General features: G+C 42.1%; 2 protein-coding genes across 3 annotated transcripts in view; one reads left to right on the forward strand and one right to left on the reverse strand.

Annotated features, from left to right (window-relative positions):
- The window catches only part of kirrel2 (kirre like nephrin family adhesion molecule 2), a 45,063-nt gene extending 38,689 nt beyond the window's left edge, over positions 1-6,374 (forward strand). Inside the window, exons 12-15 of one of the 2 annotated variants that reach the window (XM_086114095.1) lie at positions 3,695-3,814; positions 3,916-4,025; positions 4,169-4,258; positions 4,371-6,374. In XM_086114095.1, coding sequence (XP_085970221.1) covers positions 3,695-3,814; positions 3,916-4,025; positions 4,169-4,258; positions 4,371-4,859 — 809 coding nt within the window. In that variant the 3' untranslated portion in view covers positions 4,860-6,374. The remainder of the gene's footprint in view (positions 1-3,694; positions 3,815-3,915; positions 4,026-4,168; positions 4,259-4,370) is intronic. The other variant, XM_086114096.1, reaches the window with a different exon arrangement.
- Positions 6,375-6,824: 450 nt separating this feature from the next.
- On the reverse strand, positions 6,825-27,638 carry st14 (ST14 transmembrane serine protease matriptase). The gene is made up of 19 exons (XM_086114227.1): positions 27,441-27,638; positions 22,752-22,899; positions 22,020-22,177; positions 20,414-20,484; positions 18,529-18,701; positions 16,946-16,981; positions 15,586-15,814; positions 13,688-13,827; positions 13,502-13,605; positions 13,079-13,188; positions 12,328-12,458; positions 11,853-11,957; positions 11,033-11,140; positions 10,828-10,941; positions 10,273-10,392; positions 9,712-9,892; positions 8,792-9,060; positions 8,101-8,237; positions 6,825-7,976 (listed from the first exon to the last, which is right to left on the reverse strand). Exons 1-19 carry the CDS (start codon positions 27,459-27,461, stop codon positions 7,815-7,817), a joined length of 2,517 nt encoding a protein of 838 aa, XP_085970353.1. The 5' UTR covers positions 27,462-27,638; the 3' UTR covers positions 6,825-7,814.
- Between the last annotated feature and the right edge of the window lie 234 nt (positions 27,639-27,872).

A 27,872-nucleotide genomic window follows, 5' to 3' on the forward strand; every position in this document is an offset into this window, starting at 1 on the left:
AACCGACCATGTATACAAAGGCATTTTTCGACGAAAAAAACGACCATTTATAGTAAGGCGTTTTTAGCCGAAAAAAACGACCATGTATAGTAAGGCGTTTTAAGACGGAAAAAACGGCCATGTGTAGGAAGAGGTTTTTAGCCGGAAAAAAAAACGACAATGTATAGAAAGGCGTTTTTAGCCCAAAAAAAAACGAACATGTATAGTCAGGCGTTTTTAGCCGAAAAAAATTACCATGTATAGTAAGGCTTTTTTTCGACGAAAAAAACGACCACGTATAGTAATGTGTTTTAACCCGAAAAAAACGACCATGTACTGTATATAAGGCTTTTTTAGCCCAAGAAAACCCCACCATGTATAGTAAGGCATTTTTATCGGAAAAAAAACGACCATGTATAGTAAGGCGTTTATATCCAAAAAAAAATGACCATGTATAGTAAGGCATTTTTCGCCGAAAAAAAACGACCATGTATAGTAAGGCGTTTTTAGACGAAAAAAAACGACCATGTATCGTAAGGCGTTTTTATCGGAAAAAAAACGACCATGTATAGTAAGGTTTTTTTAGCCCAAAAAAACGACTATGTATAGTAAGGCGTTTTTATTGGAAAAAAACCTACCATGTATAGTAAGGCGTTTTTAGCCCAAAAAAACGACCACATACAGTCAGGCATTTTTCGCCGAAAAAAAACGACCATGTATATTAAGGCGTTTTTAGCCGAAAAAAACAACCATGTATAGTAAGGCGTTTTTCGACGAAAAAAAACGACCACGTATAGTAAGGCGTTTTAAGATGAAAGAAACGACCATGTATAGTAAGGCGTTTTAACCCGAAAAAAACGACCATATATAGTAAGGCGTTTTTAGCCCCAAAGAAAACAACCATGTATAGTAAGGCGTTTTTAAGCCGAAAGAAAACGACCATGTATAGTAAGGCGTTTTAAGACGGAAAAAACGACCATGTATAGTAAGGCGTTTTAACCCAAAAAAAAACGACCACGTGTAGTCAGGCATTTTAACCTGAAAAATACAGATCATGCATAGTAAGGCGTTTTAACCCGAAAAAAACGACCATGTATAGTCAGGCTTTTTTCGACGAAAAAAACGACCATGTATAGTAAGGCGTTTTAAGACGGAAAAAACGACTATGTATAGTAAGGCGTTTTTATCGGGAAAAAAACGACCATGTATAGTAAGGCGTTTTTATCGGGAAAAAAATGACCATGTATCGTAAGGCGTTTTAACCCGAAAATAACGACCATGTATAGTAAGCCATTTTTATCAGAAAAAAAACGACCATATATACTAAGGCTTTTTTAGCCCAAAAAAACGACCATGTATAGTAAGGCGTTTTTAGACGAAAAAAAACGACCATGTATAGTAAGGCGTTTTAACCCGAAAAAACGACCATGTAAAATAGTAATGCGTTTTTCGACAAAAAAAAACGACCATGTATAGTAAGGCGTTTTTAGACGAAAAAAACGACCATGTATAGTAAGGCGTTTTAAGATTAAAAAAACGACCATGTATAGTCAGGCTTTTTTCGATGAAAAAAATGACCATGTATAGTAAGGCGTTTTAAGACGGAAAAAACGACTATGTATAGTAAGGCGTTTTTATCGGGGGAAAAACGACCATGTATAGTAAGGCGTTTTTATCGGAAAAAAAACAACCATGTATAGTAAGGCGTTTTTAGCCCCCAAAAACGACCATGTATCATAAGGTGTTTTAACCCGAAAAAAACAACCATGTATAGTCAGGCGTTTCTACCCGAAAAATACAGACCATGTATAGTAAGGCGTTTTAACCCAAAAAAAACAACCATGTATAGTAAGGCGTTTATATCCCAAAAAAAAACGACCATGTATAGTAAGGCATTTTTCGCCGAAAAAAAACGACCATGTATAGTAAGGTGTTTTTAGCCAAAAAAAGCGACTATGTATAGTAAGTCGTTTTTAGCCGAAAAAAACGACCATGTATAGTAAGGCCTATTTAGCCGAAAAAAACAACCATGTACAATAGTAAGGCGTTTTTAGCCGAAAAAATTACCATCTATAATAAGGCTTTTTTCGACGGAAAAAACGACTATGTATAGTAAGGCTTTTTTAGCAAAAAAACCCCAAAAAAACGACCATGTATAGTAAGGCGTTTTTATCGGGAAAAAACGACCATGTATCGTAAGGCGTTTTAAGACGAAAAAAAACAACCATGTATAGTAAGGTGTTTTAACCCGAAAAAAACGACCATGTATAGTAAGCCGTTTTTATCAGAAAAAAAACGACCGTATATACTAAGGCTTTTTTACTCCAAAAAAACGACCATGTATAGTAAGGCGTTTTTATTGGAAAAAAAACGACCATGTATAGTAAGGCGTTTTTATTGGAAAAAAAACGACCATGTATAGTAAGGCGTTTTAACCCGAAAAAAACGACCATGTATAGTCAGGCTTTTTTCAACGAAAAAAACGACCATGTATAGTAAGGCGTTTTAAGACGGAAAAAACGACCATGTATAGTAAGGCGTTTTAACCCAAAAAAAACGACCATGTATAGCATTGGTATCAAACTCATTTCACATTGTGGGGCACATAGGGCCTCGGTAGATGTCAAGTGGGACAGACCATTAAAAATGATACCATACTCTCCTATAAACAACCAAAATAATACGTCTTTCATTTGTTTTGTCCATAATGAAACCTACAAAAAATGGAAATGGCACAAACCTGTCTGGTGAGACGATCAATCAAACAACATGTCAATTTGACACATTTGATTCCCAAATAAGTGATACTGTTACATTCTGGTCCTGCTACATCTGATGAATAACATTTTTGGTCATATGTCAAAAACTAAAAATGAATTTGGTTCTGTGCCAAGTTGAATAGTTTTCTTTTCCATTTCCTGGGCCACCACTATAAAAATTTACTTAAAAATCAGTCATGACGTTTTTAACTAATCCTGCTCGCAAACTCACCAACCAAAGGCAATCAAAACCTAAAACTCTCCCACTGAAAAGCCCTTTGTAGACAACATAATGAAACTCTCAATCCTTCTGCAAAGGAGCCCAGATTAGGTAAAAGCAGAGCTCATGCCTCTTCTTATCTTAATTATACTCTGCAAATCGATATGATTTAATCAGAAGATGGTTAGCTTTAATGAATATGTTTGCCCTTATAACATAGATATTGATTAGGGCCAAAAGTCAATTCGATGGAGTCATGTGTTTTAGGTTGGACTGATATTCTCCATCACTGTCGCAGAGGCAAACCCGGCATCTCTGGCTGCATTCCACTAAAGTGATTTTAAAATTACACCGGAATGCTGTAGCCACACACACACACACACATAAAAAGGTCTTCTCTTGTAATTTACATCACTGAAAGCAGAGTGAGGTCCCCAGAGAAACGGGCGGTGGTATCTCCTGGAATCTCTAATTAGATTACTTTCTATTGCTTCATTGCATGTCAAGCCTTGTTACCTTTACCTCAGAGAGATTAGAGACAAAAGCCAGGGTGTGTGATACTGTACCAGATTGCCCACACAAAAACGTACATTCGTGGTCACGGTGAACTGAGGTTGCATCCTAGATGCGCTGCCATTTGGAGGATTAGCAAATTAAATGGAGTATCTTGTCTATTTTTTTTTCTTCATGTCCTGAGAAACCATCTCACCTCGCCCCGCCTTTATTATCATTCCAGAAGCCCCGCCCATGTTGTTAATTGTTGGTGGATCAGTTGGCGGCGGATGTGTCCTGCTCATTTGCGTCATCGCGCTGGTCTCCATCTGCTGCAGGCACACAGGCAAAGGTGAGCTCAACGGTCAGTATTGGAAAGACGGCTCGCTCCAAATTCTTCCAAATCATACGATGTTCCATCTCAAGTCGCGTTAGATAACAGCCTCTACGCTTCATTTCTTGCAGGCAAAAGATGTACCCGACTGTCCAAGAGTGACATCAGAGTTCAAATTGTTCACAGTGATCACAACGCCACACGTGGCAATGATGACGAGGAGGATGTCAAAGAGCCAATGGTAAAACCTTTCTCATCCGTTCGAGACACAGTAACGCCATTCATAGCGAACATCACATCCTGTAACAGAGTCGTCTTGTTCTTATCCGAGTCGGGTCTTGTTCGCTGTATTTATTCATCAAAATATGCGTGGTCTTCCCTCAGGCTCCAAATAGTAGCGAGTCTCCCGGGACATCTCGCACAGAACACAGTGATCTCTTGGAAGAGGAGGAGGATGAGCGATCGGACAACAAGGTAAACACTCACTTGAAAAAGACTGCCAAATAGCAAGAATTGATCATTTCATTTTGGGTATCTGAAGTTTGTGATGTACTCCAAAAGACACTCACCTCTCTATGCACTCAAGGATCCCACCAATGGCTACTACAACGTGCGCGGCCACGAAGATCGCCACATACGCGGCGGTGGCTTCTCAGAGTACGCGCCAAACCCTCGGCCCGTCTACACGCCATCGCAGCTGCCCTCCCCAAGCCCAATGTACGGCCAACATGGCACCCAACCGCGTGTCTACGACTTTGCCCACCGATACGCGACCAACACACTGACCCAGTCCACGTACGAGCAACAAGCCGCCCAACAGCAGCCATCTCAACCAGCCACCATTTATCCCGCTGACCCCGTCTACAGCGGCTCCGCTTACCTGCCCGCAACCTACGGCCGCGCCTTCACCAGCTACGTCAAACCAGCCTCTTATGAGAAAGTGGACGCCTACGACCAGTCGGACGAGGCCAGCAAGGTGTCCAGCTCGTCCCGCTTCTCTTACGCCTCGTCGCAAATGTCCTCCCAGCAGTCGGACTACGGCCGACCGTCACAACGTATGCAGACGCATGTTTGAATTAGACAAGGGGCGTTGGAAATCAAAAGAACCGATGAGTCGTCAACTACGTCGTTGCACCGTGCACATGGGGGAGAACTAACATGAACAGAGACTTTGTCAAATTGGACAAGTATTAAGCGGAAGTCACTTCAAGGCGTTGGCGTGGCGAATGGAGGTGTTACGATCTCAACAAAGCCGGAGATTTCTGCAGATTGCGTCGTTCAAGTTCAACAACTAAATTCAAGAGTGATACATCACCAAGTTTATGTCTGCATGATTGACCATAAGTGAGCCAAACATGTGTTGGTACTCGATCAGTGGACTCGGAAAAACAGAAAACTTGACGAAGCGGCATTCAAGTTTACTACTCACGTCAACGCCAAATGTGAAACATCAGCAATGAAGTTCTCACCGCTTAAAACGGACCTGACCAACCCGCCATCATTTGTTTTTTGCTGTTTTGGTTTGGCATGCGAAAGGAATACTCAGCACATTTGTGTGTCGATTACCAACAAAAGACTGGGCTAGCCACAGGAAGAAATGAACCTGCCCAATTTGGGAATACTTTGGCCTGACCTGGACCCTCGAAAACGACCGGACCACAAAGTGTGAATCTTAGCCTTGTTTTCCATGAAGAATGAGATGGTAACCGTGTGTTTTAAAAGAAGGCAAATGAAAAGGCCATAAAAACCCAAAGATTGTGAGCATTTTACAGGGTTGGGGTTCCAGTACTCATTCCTTGCCCCAGTACTGTTTTCTCCAGTGTTTGCGGAGTGATTGCGCAGGAGCAGGGCAAAGTAGGGTACTGTATTATACCGGAACAATCAAATGTGATCGTTTGTAAGTAACTTGGTGGCAATCTTGAACTTGAACTGAACTTGAATGCCACGTCAGGTGGGGCAACATGTCGTCACTCGTCAGATGGATGGTTTACATCGAACTCAAATGGTCTCAAAAATGTTTACAAGAAACAGTACTACCCTGGAAATATCTGTACAAATGGCCTAAGCCCATGTTTTCTCTCTGTTGCATGCAAATGATGTGTCTAGTGAATACCTTCCGCGTTTGGAGTCATGTCCATTTCACGTTTGAGACGTTTGTTTCTGCACCTGGCTCAGTTGCATTCTACCTTGTGGATGTTTCCGTGTATGATGCCTGCACTGCCAATTGACGCTTGTTACCAGGCAGCCTGACGAGAAACAAGTAAATAGTGGAGGCAAAAATCATCGCTTGTCTTTATTTTTCTATTTTATATAAGCCTTAATGTACAGCGTGTACGCTGCTCTATTGTAAAATATCTTTATATAATATGTTATCAGTCTTGGTTGATTTATTTGGAGACACATTTTCTTGCTTTAAATTACCAATCATTGAAAGCTTTTTTTTTTCTCACGATTTTTTTTTAATCTCAACTAATTGCCATTTGCTTGTTCATTCTTTTAATGTATCAAGAATTTGATTTGCTAAAATAAGCTACCATTGCTTGTATCTTTGTACACATATTTATATTTAAATAAAACCATTTCCGATAAAGTCAGCTTTCTGTGTGGAATTTTGAGCAGCTCCATTGACAAAGCTTCCAAAGTAGCAACAACGATGAATACATAAATTAGCAGCGCAATGTTGATTTTCCTATTCCCCCAGCGGTGCTCGGCTTTTAATGAAGACAGATGCCATCGTACAAACCCCGCTGAATGTATACGCTCCTCCCGGAACACGGCATGCCCCATCTCGTGGTCTAATTGACAAAGCTGTGACAAAAAGCAGGTATTATTGACAATGTGAGTTTGTGCTGTCACCTGTGTTCCCCAGGGAGGCACACGGCTCGCCACAGGGACGTGAGAAACATGCTCATTAGCTCAGGACCATGTCTCACAAAAGGTATGCGTTTGTTATGCACAACAAAACAAATGAGGGAGGCCATGACCCGGTCAAACGCAAATCAAAGAGGAAATTCAATGAGGAATTGGGGAGAGGGGGAAACACAATCAAAATGGTTTATTGTTGTTACTTTTTCATAGAGAACAAAAAAACAAGGAATGCTATAGATGGCCACTTCATGTACAAGTATTTGTCTGCAGTAAACAGCATTATTTCTTAAATTTCCTAAATATTTCACTTTTTAATAAATAAATTTAAAACTTGGGCTCCTTACGCTAAAATTTCCATCAAATGAAAGTCATTTTGTAAAACAAACCATGAGTCAAATTTTACGTTACAAAAAGATGTTTGAGTGTGCCATAATTGTGGACCAACAACAGAGCCCGCCACATCCAGCAGAATCATTTTATCCTTGGCTAAATGGAAATGAATATGTCGCTTGGTGATTTTCCAGCACTTTCGTGGGCTTTTACATGGGTGGATAGATTTGACCTCACATAGCCAAATATTGATTATGAAGGCATGTTGATAGCCTGCTTTTCCAAGGTTTTTTTGCAACTTTAGATATTGCGCCCCCCGCCCCAAAAATGATTATTTAAAAAACATCTACATTGGTGTGAAGGCTATAAACAAGCATTGTGGGTTCCTATTTGTTAGCTAAATCCTCAAATCAAGTAATAATCCAAAAATTAAAAAGCTCTTCAAAAACACATTGAAAAAAAAATTGTTTTTGGTCTCTAATGCCCAACAGTGGGAAAACATTGTCAAAATGCAGACAAGACTCATCTTTCATCTTTGGATCAGTATCTTTGTTCGATGATATTTTAATCTGTAAACAATGATGAGACACATAGGTTGATTACAATCGCGAATGTGAGTCAATGTGGCTAATGTGTGTGTCATTGTTGGAGAGGGAGGAGGAGTAAAACTACAATAAAGTGCTTGGAGTCATTCATGTGAGGGTCTGGGTCCATGCAATAACTCCTCAGCATGCTGCTAAAAAAAAAAACAAATACAGTCGGGAATGTTCCGTCTCCACGTCCTTTAGCCCGAGCTTCACAGCACACCATCTCTTTCCTGTTTGTCACATGATCAAACACCAGTCTTCGTTTTGATCCATTCTCTCAGTTTGGTGACACGAGTGTAGACACCGGGTTTGTTGCGGCGAGCGCAGCCCTCGCCCCAGCTCACTATCCCGGCCTGGAACCACTTTCCACTCTCCTCAAAACACACCAGGGGGCCTCCGGAGTCTCCCTGGTGAGTGTGGGGGGGGGGGGGGGGGGGGGGGGGGTCATAAAAGAAGGGTTACGAGTTTGGCGCTGGCGGTGAGAGCACTCACAGGGGTGTGAAGAACATCTCTCTATTTGCTTCCTCTCACCTGACATGCATCAATTCCTCCAGTTAAGAATCCGCTGCAGAGCATCCGGGAGGTCACCTGGCCCTCCGTGACGACATTGCACACGGAGTCGTTGATGATTTTCACCGACGCCTTCTGTAGGAGCTGCGCCTTTTGACCTGAGAAAACAGGACAAAGGGGTCAGCGCTCCACAATGTTCGCGGCTGAAATCAAAGGTGTTAATGGGCCGGATTAGTGTTAGCTAATGAAGGTTTAAGAGGCTTCCCGGAGGAAGCGGCACCCGTCTTGATCTATGGATATGGCGAAAGCCTTAATGGAATAGAGCAGATTAGGAAAAAAGATGAGAGGGAAGAGAGAAGCATGCCACGATGTGAGGGAGAAAGAAGCAGGGAGGACATTAAAGGAAAGCAAGAGGAGGGAATGAAATGGAAGAGATAAAACGAGGAAGCGCAGAATGATGGAAGATGAAGGGCTGAGATGAATAGCTCGTTGCGAGAGTCATGGGGGAGGAGTGCAATGTCTTAATTTTGATGAGCGTTGGATATGCAAAGTGGTGAAACACGCTCACACACACGCACCTCGTACTACGGAGTTGGTCACCCATAATTGGGGAATAATAGTTGAAATATACGGAATGGGTATAATAATTACCCATCGTAAAAATAGAGCAGGACTAAAGATGTAAGCAGAACATCCAATGAATGCGGAATACCTCCTTCTCGGAGCGCGCCCCAACCCGTGACCGTGCAGGACATGCCTGCGGGGAAGACGTGGGAGGGAGCGGGTAGGCAGACGGCTTGGATGGTATTACTCAATTCCAGAGGCTCGTTGAGCTCCAGCAGGGCAATGTCATAGTCAAAGGTCATCTGGTTATAATCCGGGTGGCTGATGATCCTCTTCACAGAGCGGCGCTGGACATCATCGGGCCTATATTGGTCCTGCATGCCACTGTACGTTTGCCAGTTGGCCGCAACGTGATTTCTGTTTCAGCAAAGGGGTCGCAAAGGTTATGTAACTGCATCAAAGCTGGACAATGATGGAACACTTTGTGAAATAAAGAAATTCAAGTCAACGTTATTAGTCTTCACAAGGTGCAATTTACATTCTTTGTTTAGTTGCACCGTCTACACTCCTTATGATGATGTATTGCAAAGGAACAGCTATTAAGTGATTCCCATTTGCAGTCTTGTGAATACTTTGGTGAAAGAATGTTGTTCTATTTTGCAAATATCAATATGTCGTGGAAATCTGCAGAAACGGTCAACTTCCTGCTCAATTCCGTTGAAGTGCCTCAAGTGGTCCAGCATGGATAGTGCTCCACCTACAGGCCACTATGATGAGTGCAGCTCTGTCCTTGCCCAAAATGAGATGTAAATGTAGGGCTCCCCCGCAAGGTTTTTCCGAATTAACTGTATCATTAGGGGCTCTTTTTCAGACTTTAAAATTAGTATAATATGTCCTCTGTTGTGCATAGTTCAAGTTTTTTTTCCCATCAAAAAGGGTGCATAATGAGATCTGATCAAATTCCAAATATACGATGAATAATAAAACAAGATAACAGTGTGCACAAGAGATCCCCTCTGCGTTTATACATCAAGCGTATATATATCGTGTCTTTCAGCTGTTACTCACGCTTGGTCGGAGGTCACAAAGCAGTGGGCAGCTGAAAGGAGCCACTTTTCCGAGATGATGGAGGCCCCACAAACGTGACCGTAGGTCATGAAGTGCAGGCTGACCTGCCAGGGCCATTCTCCCAGCTCTGCATTTTGGCCTCCTACGATCCGATTCAGTTTATACGGCCGGGTGCCACAATCTGGTAACGTGAGGGGAAAGGAAGTGAGCTGATGATGAAAAATGAGATAAGATGCCTTCAAGCTATTCTGTCTGTTAGGAACACTAATAAAAGGCAGAATGTCACATTATGTGATCAAAAATGAGGAACATACACCAGCATTACCCTAAGGCTAAATCTGAATAAAGAAATTATCCAGATAAAAGCTGCGTTCAAAGAATTAAAAAAATAAAGCAGTCAATGCCTAGGGCTTTTTTCTTTTCTTTTTTTAAGCGGTGAAATGCACAGCCCAACACTGATTTTTTCATAATCTCCTTCAAATGACAATGGGGAGATTAAAGCCACTTGCAGATGAATACAGAATGGAGCAACGGGAAATAAAGATCAAGACAACTACTTACTACAGCCGGCTTCATCCGAGTGATCGGCGCAGTCGTCGACGCGGTCACATTCAGCGTTGACTTTATTGACGCAGTCGCCACTCTTACACTTGAAGCTGAACTGAGAGCAGATACCCGGAGCTGCGACGGTCGGGTGAGGACAAGCAGCAGCCCAGATCAAAACACATTCACTATTCAAATCGACCGCTAACTCCAACCAAAACAACATTGCGCAATCAGTGAGACTTCAAAGTGAGCCTTAAATGCATGATGCATTGTGATGGAGGAGAGTTCATTGATTAGCTGTATTGACCGGGCTCGAGGTCTAATATCCTGCTTTATTCACAGAAGTGAAACGAAGCAAAAGTCAAGAGTGGCCGACAGGAACAAAAACAATCTCCATAGTGAGACACAAACATGGAAGGAAGATTTTAAGGCAGCTGCTTTGTAAAGCCTAAACCGCCACTCCACTGTGGATGAAGCACTCAATGGCTGGCGTAACATGCTTAGAATTCACTCTGCTGTGGATTTTCAAACACATGACTGAGCTGCAAGAGAATAAGCGGCAGCGCTTACAGGTTTTACACGAGGCCTCGTCACTGCCGTCCTCGCAGTCTGTCCGGGTGTCGCACACGACATCCTGTGGCATACACGTTCCATCCCCGCAGCGCCACTCGTTCTCCTCGCAACCTGTATGTAAATGGGGAAGACATTAGAAATAGCATGGAAGAGGGCAAAACGGAATACAAACAAAAACAAAACATCGTTTTGGTTGACTTACTACAACTTTGCTCGTCGCTGCCATCCCCGCAGTCATTAACGCGATCGCAAACCCACAGTTTAGGTTTGCACAAACCATTGCCGCAATTAAACTGGTCCTTGTCACACTCTGTAAAGGGAAACACAGAGTCACATTTTAAAGTATACGAGGAAGGAAAAGGAAAGTCAGCGTTTCAGGCCGAAAAGGCTCACAATATACGTTCTGACACACACTGAAGCTTTTAACAGCTTTTAACAACAGAATTAGTCGAACATTAGCTTCTCCACTGAACTCAACTTTATTTATAGAACGCTTTAAAACAACCATTGCTGCATACAAATTGCTGTACATGGAGTAAAGTAAAATTCTCTTGATGGTTGGCACACATTTGGAAGGCCAGGAAACAGATCTGTACACGCTATCAGGAAAGTGTTCGAGAAAGACCACTGAATAGAAACAAAATAAACTAGTATTCCATGTCTAGCATTTGGTTTAAAAAGTAGCACGTCTTCATTTTTTGTGCCGGGGCAAGTCTAGTTTGCCGCATTTGGGAATTTAGCAGAACGCACTGCACCTTTCTGGATGGTCCGACTGACCGAGAGTTTTTTGTTACACGCCCCCTGACAATTTTGTGAAGGAAAGTAGACATTAGATAAGATAAAAGGTAAGTCTAAGTTGTGGCACGGGTGGCATAAAGGGATTTTGGAGGATTTAATCGAGGCATAGACGGAGATTCATGAACACATGGCTGTAACCGGAGCCTAAAAGGTACGAAAATCCTAAACTACTTCAAAGATTGCAAATTCATGAGTTTTCATGATTGTTTAAAGAGGAAACATACTGCACTTTATCTCGTCGCTCATGTCACCGCAGTCGTTCCAGCCATCACACTTGAGCTCTCTGGCGATGCAAATACCGGATGCGCAGGAAAACATGTTGGGGCAAGCTGGAACAGAACAAAAGGACAACTGAAAAAAACCCAACAGGATTGACGCTGTATGTTTCCACCTGTTCTGTTGCCACCTCTCGTCCCCATTGATTAGTGCAATTATATATCCATTTGTGAAGCCGACATCAAGGGGAAAGGACAATGCAAAAAAAAAAAAAATAAAATAAAAAAAAAAAGCTGGACCCAATAAACAATGCCGATTAGTACTGCTGGAAGTTCAGTGAAGCACTGTCTAACCCTTGATCAACTCACAGCTCCGTTTGACAGTCAGGCAGCCACCTCACTGCCACCCTATAACGGAAGGATTTTGGCCCGTGTGTCCGGAAAGTACGATGAAGATCTCACGCTCAAGAGACTTTTAACTCACGGTTTCCAGGATCGTAGGCATTGTATTCAGCACTGAAGCCTTTATCAGTGTACGACTCGTCAGAGTGGAAGATCACATCCAAGGTATTCGTGGTGCTGGTCAGGGCCAAAGAGGACAGCTCGCCACAATACCTGATGCAAAAAGCCAATGATCATGTTTCTTAAAGAAACCTTTTGAGGATGAATTAGTAACACTCAAAGGATAGTTCATTAGGTACTGCACAACCAACAGGACAAGAAAACTGATGTCAACTCTTCACCCATGATGTTGGGTTATTAGTGTGTTTGTAGGACAGGCAGTGCAGAACTGCACTGCATCATACGTATTATCTTGATTGTCATGAGTTAAATTAAGTAACCAAATTTTTAGACACCCCCACCCCAAATGAAAATCTGCCTGCATTGGAGGCAAGTATGCTGTGTGCACATCCAATCCAGCAGGGGCGTCGCTTGTTATGCATGGCCGTTGATCTCCCACTACGTCATTTAAGCAATATCGCTACCTATAGGACTGGAATGGTATTGCTCAACACAAACACACTTTTTTTTTTTTTAATCAAGCAAGCCAGGCATACAAAATCAGTCCTGCCTAACAATGACAGAGCGCCTCAATATGCTGAGTACTGCATTTTTGAGACAACCCTGACCGCATTTTACATGTTAGATTGAGCAACGTAACTAATGTTGTGTCCAGTGAGCGCATATTTACGTTAGACTCATTAAACTATGCACAGGAGTGGGTTAAATCTTACTTTTTGCCCATAACTTCCACATAATCTTTGTGACACACACGAACGTCCACCCCGGGCTCTTTCATTCGGAACAGGTTGAACTTCACACGCACCTTTTTCCCAGCGGGGACCTAGATCACAGACAGAAGTGTGAGCGTCATTACAAGCCTAACTATCACAAGTGTGCCAACATATACACACACGTACACGGGCACACACACGCACACACAAGGACGTGTAGCTGTAACACTTGTAAGTGGATGCATACAAGCTGCAGCTCAGCTCCATCTGCGGCAGCCTGACACATGAAGACAGAGGGGAAACTGAACAGCTTGGCTTCTATAATGCTGCCTCAGCGCTCCTCTTATGGCAGACTGATGGAGGGGGAGGAAACGGCACAGGGCGTTTCACATAAGGGAGGAGGGGGAGGTAATTGTTGCAAACCTTTATAGTCCACTTGCAGTCCACAGCGGGAGGATAGAAACTAGGGTAGAGAGGGGAGGTGAAGACTCCCGAGCTTGCAGTGAGGACGCCGCCACAGGTGCTCACTGAAAAACAATGCATCACACGTTTAATCTCACATCAGCAGGGACATAAGACTGCTGTAGGTGGCACAATTTGTGTACTTGCCTTCAAGTTTAGGGATGGCTTTGTACACCGCCTGAAAGCCAGGCCGCTGCGTTTCACTGTCAGTAATCAGGTTGATGAGCATGATGTTACCAGACGACACTACCTCCAGAGGGTTGGAGGGGGGTCTGTGACCACACTTCCTGGGGGACGTAATACAGACAATATGCGATAACACATGTATTCTTTGACTCTAATTTTCCTACACTGTGAAATAACACATAACATAATATATACAGTGGCTATAAAAAGATGACGCCAGATAATTTAAAAACTTTGTCTCTCATTAATGTGAACTATAACGTCTTTTTTTTTGGTTTGTTTTTTTTAAGGAGAGAGGTAAAATTCAAGTGTGCACATCTTATAAATGTGGGCAATCACACTCAAACGCAGTGTGAAACGGCAGTGGGCACCTATCTGCCACCATTTAAAGTGATACTGGTTAACCCCAAATAAATATCAGTTGTCCTTGAATTCTCTCGCAGAGGTCTGCCCGGTGTAACCAGGGTTGAATGTGTGGCCATAAATTCCCAAAGTTATATTTGGCACAAACAAAGCACTGCTCATCACCAAAAGAAGACAATACCAAGAGTGAAGCATGGCAGTGGCAGCATCCTGCTTTGGGTCTATTTAATGATGTCACAAAAAACTGGCATGTGAGGGGTTTTGTAGATTTTTGTTGTCTGCGGCCACTGTACTTGTTATTTTGTGCGATGCAAAATTATATCGTGTTGAGAAACGTTTTGCGATTTTTGCACCCAGGTTTTGCTACACACTATTAGTCTTTCAATAGGTGGGGAAAGGTGTGCTCGGACAAATTGAGGGACTTGCATTAAGCTTTGAGTCATTTCACTCTAAACATCAATGTCACAAACAAGATTGAAATGATTTAATTTGAAAATAAATCAATAAATAAGCTCGGCGAGTAGGAGAAAGATAAATAAGGAGAGATGAGATTGCTTTGGAGGAGATTCAAAGTCAAACGGGGAGGAGGGGTATCAAAAGTTTTCAGAGAGGTGCATGCGTGAGAGAATGAGAACAACCCGACACATGTATCCCAGTCAAATAACATCTTTAAAGACTGTTATGCTATGGCTCTCATAAAGCTCCCTGTCACCTTGGATAAAACTGATCGGATTTCGAAAATGTTATCCACCACGTTGGGTGCACAATCGTTGTTCTGCAGTGGATTCTCAATGAGGGGTTGCCTCCAGTTCCAGCTAGTGTTGCCTTCAAGGGCCTATAGTTTTGAATATCGAATCCTTCCCCCCACAGACGAAGGGCAATTACACACAGCAGCGTGGCACGATTAAGGTTGGCACCCTTCATAGATTTGAAAGTAAAGGTCTTTTTGGGCTCAACTCAATTTCACTGAGGTCGAGAAAGTTCACAATAAATGCAGCGCTAAAGGCCCCAGGGCCAAATAGAGGCGGGGAGGGGAGGGGGGTTGAGGGGGGCTGTTGTACTCACAAATACGGAGAAAGGAATGAAGTGGAACATATTTTCGGCCCACATCAAAACCTCTTTCATCCCTAAACCCCTGTGCAACATTTCAGTCAAACACAAACTGATTCCTCACGGTTGTCCTTTGGGAACGCTGTAGGACTACACTTCCTCTCTGTCTGATCTTCAAGGATAAATAAATTAGACTAACATTGGTTGAGCCCTATTAAACAAATCCCGCTCCAAGAGCTTTAAGTTCAAACGAGAGTGTGATTTATGTCAAAGTGATGGACTGATGCTGTTTTGGAGTAAAATGAGTCTGTTTAATGTCTCTTCGGGGAGGCAGCTACGCACAGAACGCACCTAATGACAAACCTTAATCCGTCAAACTTTGAAGTTTATGTGGCGTTGCGCACATCGTATCCATCTTATTAGTGCAAGGGAATTCTGTCACTCACTCTGTGATCGCCTGAGAATCATCGGGACTCAAGGAATCAAAAATGGAGACAAAGTCGTCGGAGCAGTCGTCCTCCACATGGAAGAAAGGAAACGCGATGGAGATCACGTTTGTGGCCGAGGCTCGGATTTGCCACTGACAGCGAGACTTCGGGGGGTAGCTGCTGGGGTATCCCGGAGATGAAAACTCGGAAGCCGTCTCTTCAGCCTCCAAACGGAAGAAACATTCACCTGGAAATGACACATTGATTAAATGACCTTTCCTACTCCCCGTTACACCTGTACGACCCAAACGGATCCAATACAAGCATATAGAAAACAATTCTGCCTTTACAAAGACAACAAGAACAGAGAGCAGACTAACAAAAGTCATTTAGTAACTGCGGTACAACCAGAGCCGTGTGCTAGATGCTTTATCATCTTATCAGCACAACTCTAAGTGAGCTCTTCTGATGTAAATGTGCTTGAGCAATTTAACAGCTAAAATGAGGCAAAGTTTTCTTCAAAAAGGAATATGACTTAAGACCCTGAATGCTGTAAGCACAACACGTTACAACCGAACGGTGGTGTCAGATACGGCACCTGCACCTGAATATTTTCAAACCGGATTTTTTATCATAGTTAACTGGTAAGGATGCAATCTGGATTTAATCCAGAAATTTAAAAAATGGTTTGCTGGAGTGGGGGGGGGGGGGGATCAGTGTTAGGAAGATGATTAATGTGACGAAAATCCTTCGTCTTTGGTATAATAGAAACATGTCCATGGAGAAATCAGAAAGTTGCAAATGAATAAAATGAAAAAGATAGGTACAAAGGATTGACAAAAAGACAAACGTGGATTTAAATCATTACCTCCTAGGTAGAGGAAATAACGTTGCATTTTGACTGCCACTGTTAATCTACTTCCTAGTAATACTTCAACTGTCACTTTAATGTGAGGTGAAATACTGCTGACAGTGTCAACCATGCCGAAGCATTCTAATTGTTGGAAAGGCAGACATTATGAAACAGCTCTGGCTTTTATCGATTCATTCAAATGTATTTCTCACTTATTTATTTGTAATCTTTTTTGCGGCTTCTGTATTTCAAAGGGTATTCCTGCTGAAGTGCAACTTTCTGGGGAAGTGAACTGACAAATAGTCAAAGAACGAGGATTCTCAGGAATAATTGCGCTAAAAGTGAGGGAGAGCAATTAAGTTCAGTCATGAATAAATGTATCTGGAAATCCACGCATGGTCCATGGATACTGGATAGATTCTGACTCGGGTTTAAAGAAAAAAAAAAAAACATTTCCAGTCTGGGCCATACTGAGACACAAAAATGACATCCATGAGGGACTGAAATTGGACCGACTGTACTCACGAGCTCGGGGGTTCCTGGCCATGCGGGGGTCAGTGACTGGAGGCAGACAGAAGAGAAGGGAGAGTGTTAGAACTACAAAGAAATGCCAGAATATGCGAGTGACGCTGGGAGGCAACTAGATCTTGATGTAGAGCTCTTAAATATTTAGGCGGGCACATTTTCTGTTCCACTTCACCGCCTTTAGGGGGACCGGCGATGCTGTGAAAAGCGCTTTCTGACCCATCTCGCCTTGCCTTAAAGCAGCAAGGCATACATCTCTGCTTAAGGATGGGCGGCAGGGACATCAAATCACACCCACTGAAATCATTTTCAAGAGAGCCGAAGCCCTCAGAGTCACAAGGTCAGCTCTTGGCTAGTGGCCAGGTTGTGGACAAATGCAATGGGAATACCAGGAAGACAGGATGAAGAATAATGTCCGAACGGGCCATACAGGCCTCAGCTAAAAGCATTAGAGGACCCAAACTGTATGAATGCACAATCTGCAGGTGCGCTACAAGCAGAGCGGTCTGCTAGATGCTTTATCATCTTATCAGCAGAACTCTTAAGTGAGCTCTTCTAATGTAAAGCATACTGCACAGAATAGCAAAACTGATAGGAGATGACAGCGAGCTTATTCAGCTCCGCATTCTCAGTCTTTTATTTCTGCTGACTGCTAGGCTCAAATACAGCGGGCGTATACGCAGGCTGACATCGTTGTCACAGAGCAGCGTTTCCTATCTAACTGTAAGCTGCTCCACTGATCACACATGCCAAGTTTTCATTTTTGTGTGGCTGCTCTACTTTTTTTTGGTCTCATTACACGCAGCCCTAGTAAACAGTGCAGGGACAAACAAAGTCACCACCTCAATAAGAAAACAAACAGGATCCTTTCGTTCGATAACTATTTCAGAGATGAATACGCTTCAGCCGGGAGCAAGTTGTTTGACCTGAACTGGTGCAATGACGATAGCTTTTCACAAGTCAAATTAAATGCTGGTAGAAAATACGTTGCTTCTTTGAAAAGGCAACATATTACTAAGAGAAGCAGGGGTGGCGCTTGTCTCTCTATGGCCACACCTAAACCAAGGGGAAATGATACCTGTGATTTTTGTGCCAATTGGTACAGCATTCTTTGATGCTTTGATACTCTGCCACAAGTTCATTTTTAATTATTTTTATTAACTGCATATTTAAAGAACACATGTACAATTGATCTGAATGCAAACTCTAAGTCATTACGCATACACCATAGTAAGCAAACAACATGGCTGAGAAGTCAATGGTTATCATACCACCCACATCACAATATGTGATTATCTTTTTGTTTGTTCAAAGATGCTGTAGCTGAAGGCTGGATCTTTCATACATGCAGTGAACATGAAATATATTAAAATACATTGATGATTGGTTCAATAAAAAACAGACAGTCTATGCACATATTTTTTCCAGATTTAAAAAGGCAATTTTGTTCGGATGTGCATGGTCCTTTGTAGCCCCCTACGTAATTTAAGGTGCCCACCCCAGGTGCAGCGGGTCATTGCCATCAAAGTGTGTCTGTCAAATTTAGTATATCTTCAAAATGTCAAACAGAAAGCCATGCTTACATGTGGCCGTGATTTCACTGATCTTGATCTGACCGACGCTCCTTGTCCTTTGCTGCTCCTTTATTCCATTCTCCAAGGTCTCAGACACCAGCTCCTCAGTGAGCTCAGGTACAACCTCGAGATCCTTTACTGGGACATCAAACTGGGACCAATAGTAAGCTGTCACACCCTCACTGTGGCAAGCAGACAAAAAAGTGGAGCCATTCAGTACCAAGTTTAAAGGTTTGGGGGGGGGGGGGGGGCACTGATCACTCGGGGAATAAAATCGCCAATACTGAGACAAAACCAACAAACTAAGCAACTGTAATCTCATGCTGATGTTGCTATCGAGCATGAGCTATGGTGAAGACCCACTGTTTTGCAATGCTGCCAAAACAGACAGAAACTAATATTACTTTTATAGTACTAGCTGGTGTGCAGACAAAGAACTTCCCTTTGGTTTGTATGTGAGGCCTCATAACCCACTAGGGTTAGCAATCAAAGCTAACTCTAGTGGGTTATGAAAGGAAAAGAATTAACATAAAGTACAATAGCATCCTGGAGGCTGTCATGAACTTGGAGTGACAGAGTAGAACTGAAGGGGGAGGGGGGCTGCACCTTCCAGAATATGCAGCTTTGCGTGAATCATTCAACGACAACATATGATTCTCCTTTGTGATGCACCACACCTCTGCTGCCTGTAGATTCCAGTAAGTCAGTTCAGTAAAATATGCATTCAGATTGATAAAATGTTTTTAAATTTTCTAGAATATGTTTTATAGCCACAAGAAAACAGCACATGAATGCTGATGGATTCTGCAAAAAGGAAAATCAAATTCAATTAGGACTGTAAGCCTGGTTAAAATGCATCTAACCATTAATTCTGTTTAGTATTGCCCTTTGCAAGGTAATTGACGAAGTGCGGGGAAGGAGGGGGTCGTGTTGACTAACGGTCAGCAAAAACACAACAAAAAAACAAAAAAAGATTTTAGTCTGTCGATGTGCGGCCCGTTACCAAATGGGCCACGGACCAGTACCGGTGGTTGGGTACCACTGGATGAGCAAAAGGTGTGCCATGACATCTGAGGTGTGTCCGAAAAGGTCCACGGTTGGTGTCAGAGGGATATTTCACACCGAAACTACAGGTTTTTGCCTTCAAAGGATTCCCCTGGAGTCTAAGGCACTTTCCCAGCCTTCTCTGCCACACTGCATGAAGCACTTCTGGAAGCATTCTACCAGGTTCCTCTACAGTTCCTGTCATTCACACCCATTTTAATGTTTGCTATATCTTCAAAATGGGCTTTGATGACCTATTTGAATGAGGGAAGGGGGGGGGGGGGGGTAACAGAGCCAGGTCGGTTGAGTCGGGAGGTTGCTCCAGTGTTCCGATGCTCTTTTTAGCCAGGAACTGTCAGATGCTCTGGGCATTGTGAGCAGCAACGTTGTCATTGTGATGCACCACGCCACAAGTCCGGGCTCTTCTCACGCACTGAATGCAAACGTGACTGTATTTCTCTGAAGACGTGCTGACTGTTCATCTGGTTCACATTGAAGGGAAAAACTTTTGTAGTTCGGGTTTGAAAAAAATATAATTTGTACCACCCGACGTGGACCATCTCTGACCCAACTCATTATTGAATGGTCAATGTTTTTGTTTGTTTGTTTTAAATAACCAATAATGTAGTAAAGGTCTCATTTAGAAAAACAAACTTCAACAACACGTTATTAACTCGCTCATTCGGAACCCAACAGGCCTTTATTTTGTTGCTTAGTTCATAAGCATGATAAAATGAGTGAAAAACATTTTTAGCACCACGGCTTCAGTGTGAATGCTTGTTGACGGAACATTTAGGCAATAATAAAGACCATCGCCATTGCCCGTTATCCCCCAAAAAACAAAAAGTACCTGAATGCTGTGACAACAGACTTTGTGTAGTATGTAGCAAGTAACGGATCCTTCTTCAAGTTTTCTTCCAGCTGTGGAGAGAAAATGTACTTTTCAAGAGCAGATAGTGAAGCATTTTTTGTGTGCTTCCCTGAGGACATCTATTCTATTTGGATAGAAGGAGTATTTTACAAAATTTGAATGAAAACTCATAACTGTGGAAGTCTCACACTGTGGAAGTCTTGCTTTCAATTGCTGAACGTCAACACCACGGTTACCACCGTTAGCAAAGGCAAGTAAACTGAGGACGGTAAAATAAGTACTGTACAGTTTGTCTGAATCCATTTTTGTGAGAGATAAGACTGTTTTTTGTTGTTGTTTAATGTGCCGAAACACATCTGCATACACAGTAGAAAATATAGGACTGCATCAAGGATTTCTGGGCCTTATATTTACTCATGCACTCTCCTTCAGTATGCTACATGTGTTCCGCGTGTTGGTATAAACCACTGTGCAAAACACATGTTGTACAGCTAGCAGTGGACATGCATACTGTCCTAATTTTTTATTCTGTGTTTGATTATTTTGACGTGGAGCACAGTAGAAGCACCGCTCATGACATTTAATAATAACTTTCGTGGTAGCGGTGGTGTTAATTTGATGAGCTTTCAGTCATTTTAATTACAAATTTACAACCAAAAATAAAATTTGCTGAATCAAATGGAAAAATAGGAAGTAGATGGGTGCCAAAAATCATTATTTGTGGGCCAGATGAAATATTTCACTTTATGTGCAGTGAACTAACATACAGTAAAATAATAATAATAACAAAAAAAGAACATACACATTTTACCTTCTGAAACAAATGATTGAATTAGACGAACTTTCCCTCGGTATTCTAATTTTCTGGCACCCTCTCAAAATCAGTCGGCTTTCTGCAATACTGGCATATAATACTTCAATGCTACAAATGGTATCCAATGAACGAGTATGTGCGCCGGCATAAAAATACGTCTCATCATGGCACAAGGGGGCATGCTTGATTATGACCAGCTCATTTTATATATTCACTGAATTTATGGCTTTATTACTGCGTTAGTGTAGTTTAGACCAGGGGTGTCAAACTCATTTTTGTCGCGAGGCACATTGTAGTTACGGTTTGCCTTGGAGGGCCGTTATAAATTTTGGGAAACCATATAAATGTTAAATCACCTCCACATATTACATACACAGCGCACAATAAATTGATGAATAACTAGTTTTAAAATCAGAAATCAAGAATAATTACTGTTCTTGTGGATTACATATGACAATTTGAAATTTTGGTTCAGACTTTAGCAAGCATCGTAAAACTTGACATGCTTGATTTGCTTTTGCGGGCCACATAAAATGATGCGGCGGGCAAGATCAGGCCCCCGGCCTTGACTTTGACACCTGTGGTTTAGACTATGGCTATTAAGTACAATTTCTCAATTATTGAAATCAGAGGAACGTCACTCGGTCGTGAAAAGAGGACCAATGGACGCTCGCTATCACCATTCCTAAAAATTGTTCACTCAAACAACAGACCAAATTCCGTATATGAGGGTGTGAAAATGTGCACGCCATCTTTCAGCATCAAACTCACAACTGCCTCCAGTTTGACTGCCAGTGCTTCAAATTCAGGGCTGCTGGTGTCTTCCAGCTGCTGTTTGTATTGGACATCAGGCAAATTCATGTGGCCGCTGAACACCAGCACCGAAGGTTTGAGCTGCTGACTTATGGTGGCTTCTTCGGCATCCTTAACTTAAAGGTGAGAAGGCAAAGGAGAGTTTTTGAACCGCACGTCATTTCAAATGTGTTTGTTTTTGAACAAACAAACAAAAAAACACCCCAACAATTTTTAAAGATGTGCAGATTGATCTTGAGTTGAGAGGACAGATAACACCTATGTCGAGGGACCGCTAATCAAGACTTCAGCGGGCCTTTCTGTCAGAACTCGCATGTGAAAATGAAAGGGAAACTCTTGTTTCTGACTGACTTTTTTTCCCCGTCGCATTACTTAAAAGGAGAACGGTGGCGCTGTCACTTGAGCTAAAGCTAATGGGAAATCAAAAACATCCAAACAAACCCCCTTGTCGCAGTCTCCTGTCAAAGAGCTTTTCACAGCAAGTATAAACACTGATTCCGATGCTGGCTTTTGTCTGTGCGCGAGCTGACGTTGGCGGAGTAAGCACTTCAAACATCTTATTAAATCGTACAAAGAATATTTTTGATGGATGCAAAAGGAATGTCCTCATGATGTTCATAAAAGCATAGCAGGGTACTTCAAGTCTCTATAAGATGGAATATAATGAGGGAAGCTTTCAACAGCACTCACAAACAAAAAGCCAAATTAGGAAAGCGGCTACAGCGGCAAGGACGAGTACTGCCACTAGAATGCCGATCACAGCCCCGAGCTTCCGTTTGGATGGGGCTTTCTCCTTGCTGGTTAAGAAGTCGATCCGCTCGTGGCGGTCACTGTGGCCCTGAGGGAGGGAAATGAAATATGAGCTCGTTGCATAAAACAAATCAGACTTTAATTAAACCGTTAAGATTAATTCCTGCAGGGAAGTTGTTTGTCTTGACATCGATTGCCACAGGGTAAAGAATAATCACTCTTTTTGGACAGTTTTTACTAATCACAACAACTTTTATTGTAATAGTCTTTCCATGCAAATAAATATGACATGGAAATTGTGGTTTGAACACATCAAATGAACTAAGCAACCAAATTCTAGTTTTTCCATTACTTTTACAGTGTGTAAAATGCACCTGCCATCTAGTGGTGAACTAATAAAATGCAATGACCTCAGTTCAAAGCTCGCCCCTTTTGAAGCACGCACACTGCAGTGCCTCAGAGACTGCACATCGCATAAGGTTGCAAGAGCAGCATGCAGCAACAAGCAACATACGAAAGTTTGCAGGACCGGTCCAACCTGTTCAGGATTGTGACAAAAGATCCCACATTCATATACCGGTAGTTGGGAATATGCTTTTAGACACAGAATAAAAAATGTGTGTGTGTGTGTGTGTGTCTGTGTGTGTGCGCGTGCGTGTTGTTGCATCTAGATGTCTGCCCGATGTAGTGCTCACTCATGCAGGCGGTGTAATCAACACACAATGAATGCAGCGCCTGAAGGAGATGAGCGAAGAAGCCCGAGCGCCATTAGGGATGGAGAACCGCATTGGTATTAAATCAATTTGTCAGACGTGCTGCCCCTTACGATGGGGGCTCAATTACATGAGTCTCGATGATAACTCACTGCAATTAAGGCCTATTCTTACTCAGCGCTGGCTTCCACACACGCTGTCTAAGTGGAATCTCAAACGGCAATCATGGGCCAGAATGAGAGAAAGCTTTCGAGATGGGGTCAGCAAGTGCTCCAGGGTCTCTCCCTCTATCAGCCCTCCCCTCCATCAATTAATCACGCCTTAATAAAACCATTAAGCAAACTCCATCATGGCCCATTCTTCACTATGAGAATGAGATAGTATCCCCTTTTTAACGATGTGAAGCATTCTTCTCTTGCTGAACCCTGCAAACGCAGCAGAATCCAGCCACTTTCTTCACAGACGAACCCCCCTTGTTCATTTTCCCCTGCAACACTCTAGTATTGGAACTAAGCGTCCGCCTTTACAAAAAATATATATATATATTAAAATCATTAGGAGTGTGCGGACTCCCAGCAAGGCTGAACAGCTGCATCGTTTCGGGAGTACCGTATCTTCCACCCATCAATCAATTTTCTGTACTGCTCATGCTCATTAGCGTAGTGCTGGAGCCTGTGCCAGATGACTTTGGGCAAGAGGCGAGAAGCTGGGTCAACCCTCAACTGGTCGCCAGCCAATCGCAGCACATATATGGAGGTGCTCGCTGTCGGTGGCCAACTTTCCATCTCATGTAGCTTGACAAAAAAACTTCATTCAACTGTCTGAGAAGTGTTGTGAAACTCGACCACTTCTTGACTCTGCGGGAGCCTTGAGGCATTCTGTCACCTCAAGAATGAAAGCCTTTACCTTTCTTTTTCGACCAAAATATGTGAAAATAGTTACAGTTGGTTAAGATTTGAGTAGGCCTACTTTGTTAAAAATTGAGAGCTGCAATGCTTAGTTGGGAAGGGAGCCCATCAGCCAGGAAGGCAAGTTTGCATGCAGATGAAATTCCGCCGATTAAACAGTGTAGTCAGATCTTGTTTTTTGTTTGGTTGGTTTTTAAAATTGCATCACTCATGGATCTTAGCCCTTTGAAATAGTTGTGAAAAATGATGCAACCACATGTCTTAACTTTTGTTAAAGCTGCAGTGTGGCTTTAAAATATATATGTATATATATTGGGTCCTAAAACGATGTAGCAGAAATGATGCATTTTACCCAGAAATGTGCTGCCACTTATCTCCCTTTTGAAAAAAGCTTCTGGTTTCTGTAGCAGGAAATTAGGAAATTATTAACAGGTACATTCTATCCCTATCAGCTGTCTTTCCAAACTGAATAAAAATGTTTCGGACTCACTCAGTAGGGAGACAGGGGGCTCGGCATATCCTACATTGTGACAGCTCTGATGCTGAAATGCACACTTCCTGGGAAGGTGGGGGCGACAGAAGCTCGGCACTGCACTCTGCAGTAAGGCAGTTGTTCTTGAACGGATTTGTGTCCAAACCAGTGATTGTCAACTGGTGACTCGGGACCCAAAAGTGGATCATAGACCCCACTGTCCTTCGAAACAAAAGACCAAATTCTTAAATTAGTAGCAAAATAGCTTTTAATGTTTCGATGGCCATATTTGGAAATGTTACTGTACACAGCGAATATTACCCTGAAGCTTGATTAGGGGGGAAACAAACCTATTGTGAATCTAATCATGGTCGTGACTCAATCTTATTTTGAAATCGTTCAGCCCTAGTACCAAGTCCCTACATAGAGCATACAGAACAATTTTGGGTAAATGTCAAGGAATGTTACTCATTTGTGCTCTAGTCACAAGCTACTCTGAAAACAAGTGCAGTGTAACTCAGCCTTTGGCTTGCAGACATAGCTAGCAAGCTGGTTTTGGCGGTATGTCAAACTCAATTGAAACCGAGTTTAAAAATGTCTTATTCTGTGCAAGTGGTTTCAGAGGCTATTTTTTAAACAAGGAAATTATTTGTTGCTCTTAGTTCTTATAAAATTGGTCATGGCTTTGTAACAATAGGAAGGTTAGTTTTGATTGATGAAACATTAATTGAAAAAAGAAAATTCACAAGATGTGTTAAGCACTACTCTTAATGATGGAGTCGATTAGGGCTGCAACTAAGAATTTTTTAAATAATCAATTCATCTGTCGAATAATAAATGAAGTGATTTAGAAAAAACTGCTTTAATTTCCATCCCTTCCATGAAAAAAAGAGGACTTTAAATTGACACACATAATTGAAAAAAAAAATTCATAAGATGTGTTAAGCACTACTCTTGATGATGGAGTGCAGCTATGCACCATGTCGATTAGGGCTGCAACTAAGAATTTTTTTAAATAATCAATTCATCTGTCGAATAATAAATGAAGCGATTTAGAAAAAAACTGCTTTAATTTCCATCCCTTCCATGAAAAAAAGAGGACTTTAAATTGACACACAGAAATGAATGATTCAGTTACCTGTTGGTCCGTAACACGTCAGAAAATAAGCAAAAATACTGATCAAACATCAGTATCATCCAAAGGAAAAGCAAATGTTTCATTTTGATTCAACACAAAGAGAATCAGTCTGCCTTCACAGAGGATCGAGAAATCTTGAGAATATTTATTGTTGGGAGGCTGAAATTCTGAGGATTTGGACAATTTTAAACTAAACAAGGTTTCTCAACAATTAATCACTTATCAAAAATAACCAGCAATTAATTATTTGTCGATTTGTCATTGCACCTCAACAGTTTATTGAATAAAAATCAAAAGCGAGCATTAACTGTCTTGTAAAGGTAACACTCATAAAGCTGCTTATATTGTTTAGGTCTACCTGATGAGGTGGGTAGAGAGTACATCTGTAAACAGCCCAATATTTCAATATTTTACATTCTGTGTTGTATGTTCCTGGTTTATAACAGAAACAAGGGGGAGGTCAAGTGAGAATATGCTTGGTGGGCCACTTACGTCATCATAGTGTACCTCAAGAGTGGTTTGTGTTACTTGAGAGAAAATGTTCAGATAACAGAAGAGACAAAATGAGCACTACATTTAAAACATCCCTGAAAGATGTAACTGTGTGGAAAGGAGTTATGCAAAACTATTTCCTTGACGCACGGTAAATGTGAGCAGCACTATGTAACCATTAATGAGCCTTTGGAGAGAAAACTTCACCTTTGGTCAGTTGTCACCTCTGCTGGTTAAGTATGTACAGTATTAATATTCTGCTGGACATACGAAACAAAAGCAACAATATCCTTGCATGGTCTCGACTGTGTGCGTATTTCTCAAGTATTTGACTGGGGAATCTTTAAAGTTGCCCTCAAATTTGCTACATCAAGTAAAAACAAATGTCTGGATTAGAATAAAATAATATTTTAAAACAGCAACGGGCCTGAGAAATGTTAAAATAAAGTACATTTAGTCGGGCTACAATCAAATAATTTCGAATAGCGTCTTGCAAACAGACGTGCTCTAATCCAAATTTTTAAGCGGTGAAATAAAATGACTTTGTGGATGAACAGTGTTTAAAAAAAACGGGGGCGGGGGTCGTTTAGGGACCACGAGTGTGGCCCATTGAGATACACTAAACTGATGGATGATAAATAAGCAAGTCTTGCTTTCAAATAAGTAATTTGCAAGAATTAAGTTTTTAGGTATCATTCATTTCGGTCAAATGTTTTACCGTTTGTGTTACGTCAATCCTTGACCAGGCCAAGTCCATCAATAGTACAACACAACAAGGCAACTCATTGATTGAGTGGCGGCCTGTTTCACTTTTGTGGCATGACCGGTTTAATTTAGCGACATGGCGTGCGTGAATTCTTTAAGAAAAACAACAACATAAAAATCAGTTTCGGGATAGTGACTCACGTCGTATCTCGCGGCATACATCCTCGACGACGCTCCACACCAACAGGAAACAACCCCCCTTGATCCTCGGGAACCCCCTTTGGTTATAATACAATTTACAAATTACAAAATCAACGTGTGGGTGGTGTTGAAAAGCAGTAAACAAATGAAGTTATGCCCCAGTTAAATGAAACTCGACAACAACTTCCGGTGTCGACGCGGTTGAGAAACGTTCGAAAAGTTTTTTTCCTGACACACCTATTTCTCACGCCACGCCCACAAATACCTGCAGCCGCTGCCGTAGACATATGTACCTAGATGCCTCGTTAAACGCTTTGGCCGTAGCTATGATCGGTCCAACATGTTGAATGTGTCACATCTACCTGTCAACGAGTTCAGGTAGCTGAGTGGTGTCCAACGTATGGCCCCAGGGGCCATTTGCGGGCATGTAAT

Source organism: Hippocampus guttulatus, chromosome 6, assembly GCF_054856545.1.
Source record: "Hippocampus guttulatus isolate MCC_2025c chromosome 6, RoL_Hgut_1.0, whole genome shotgun sequence".
NCBI classification, from domain to species: Eukaryota; Metazoa; Chordata; class Actinopteri; order Syngnathiformes; family Syngnathidae; genus Hippocampus; species Hippocampus guttulatus.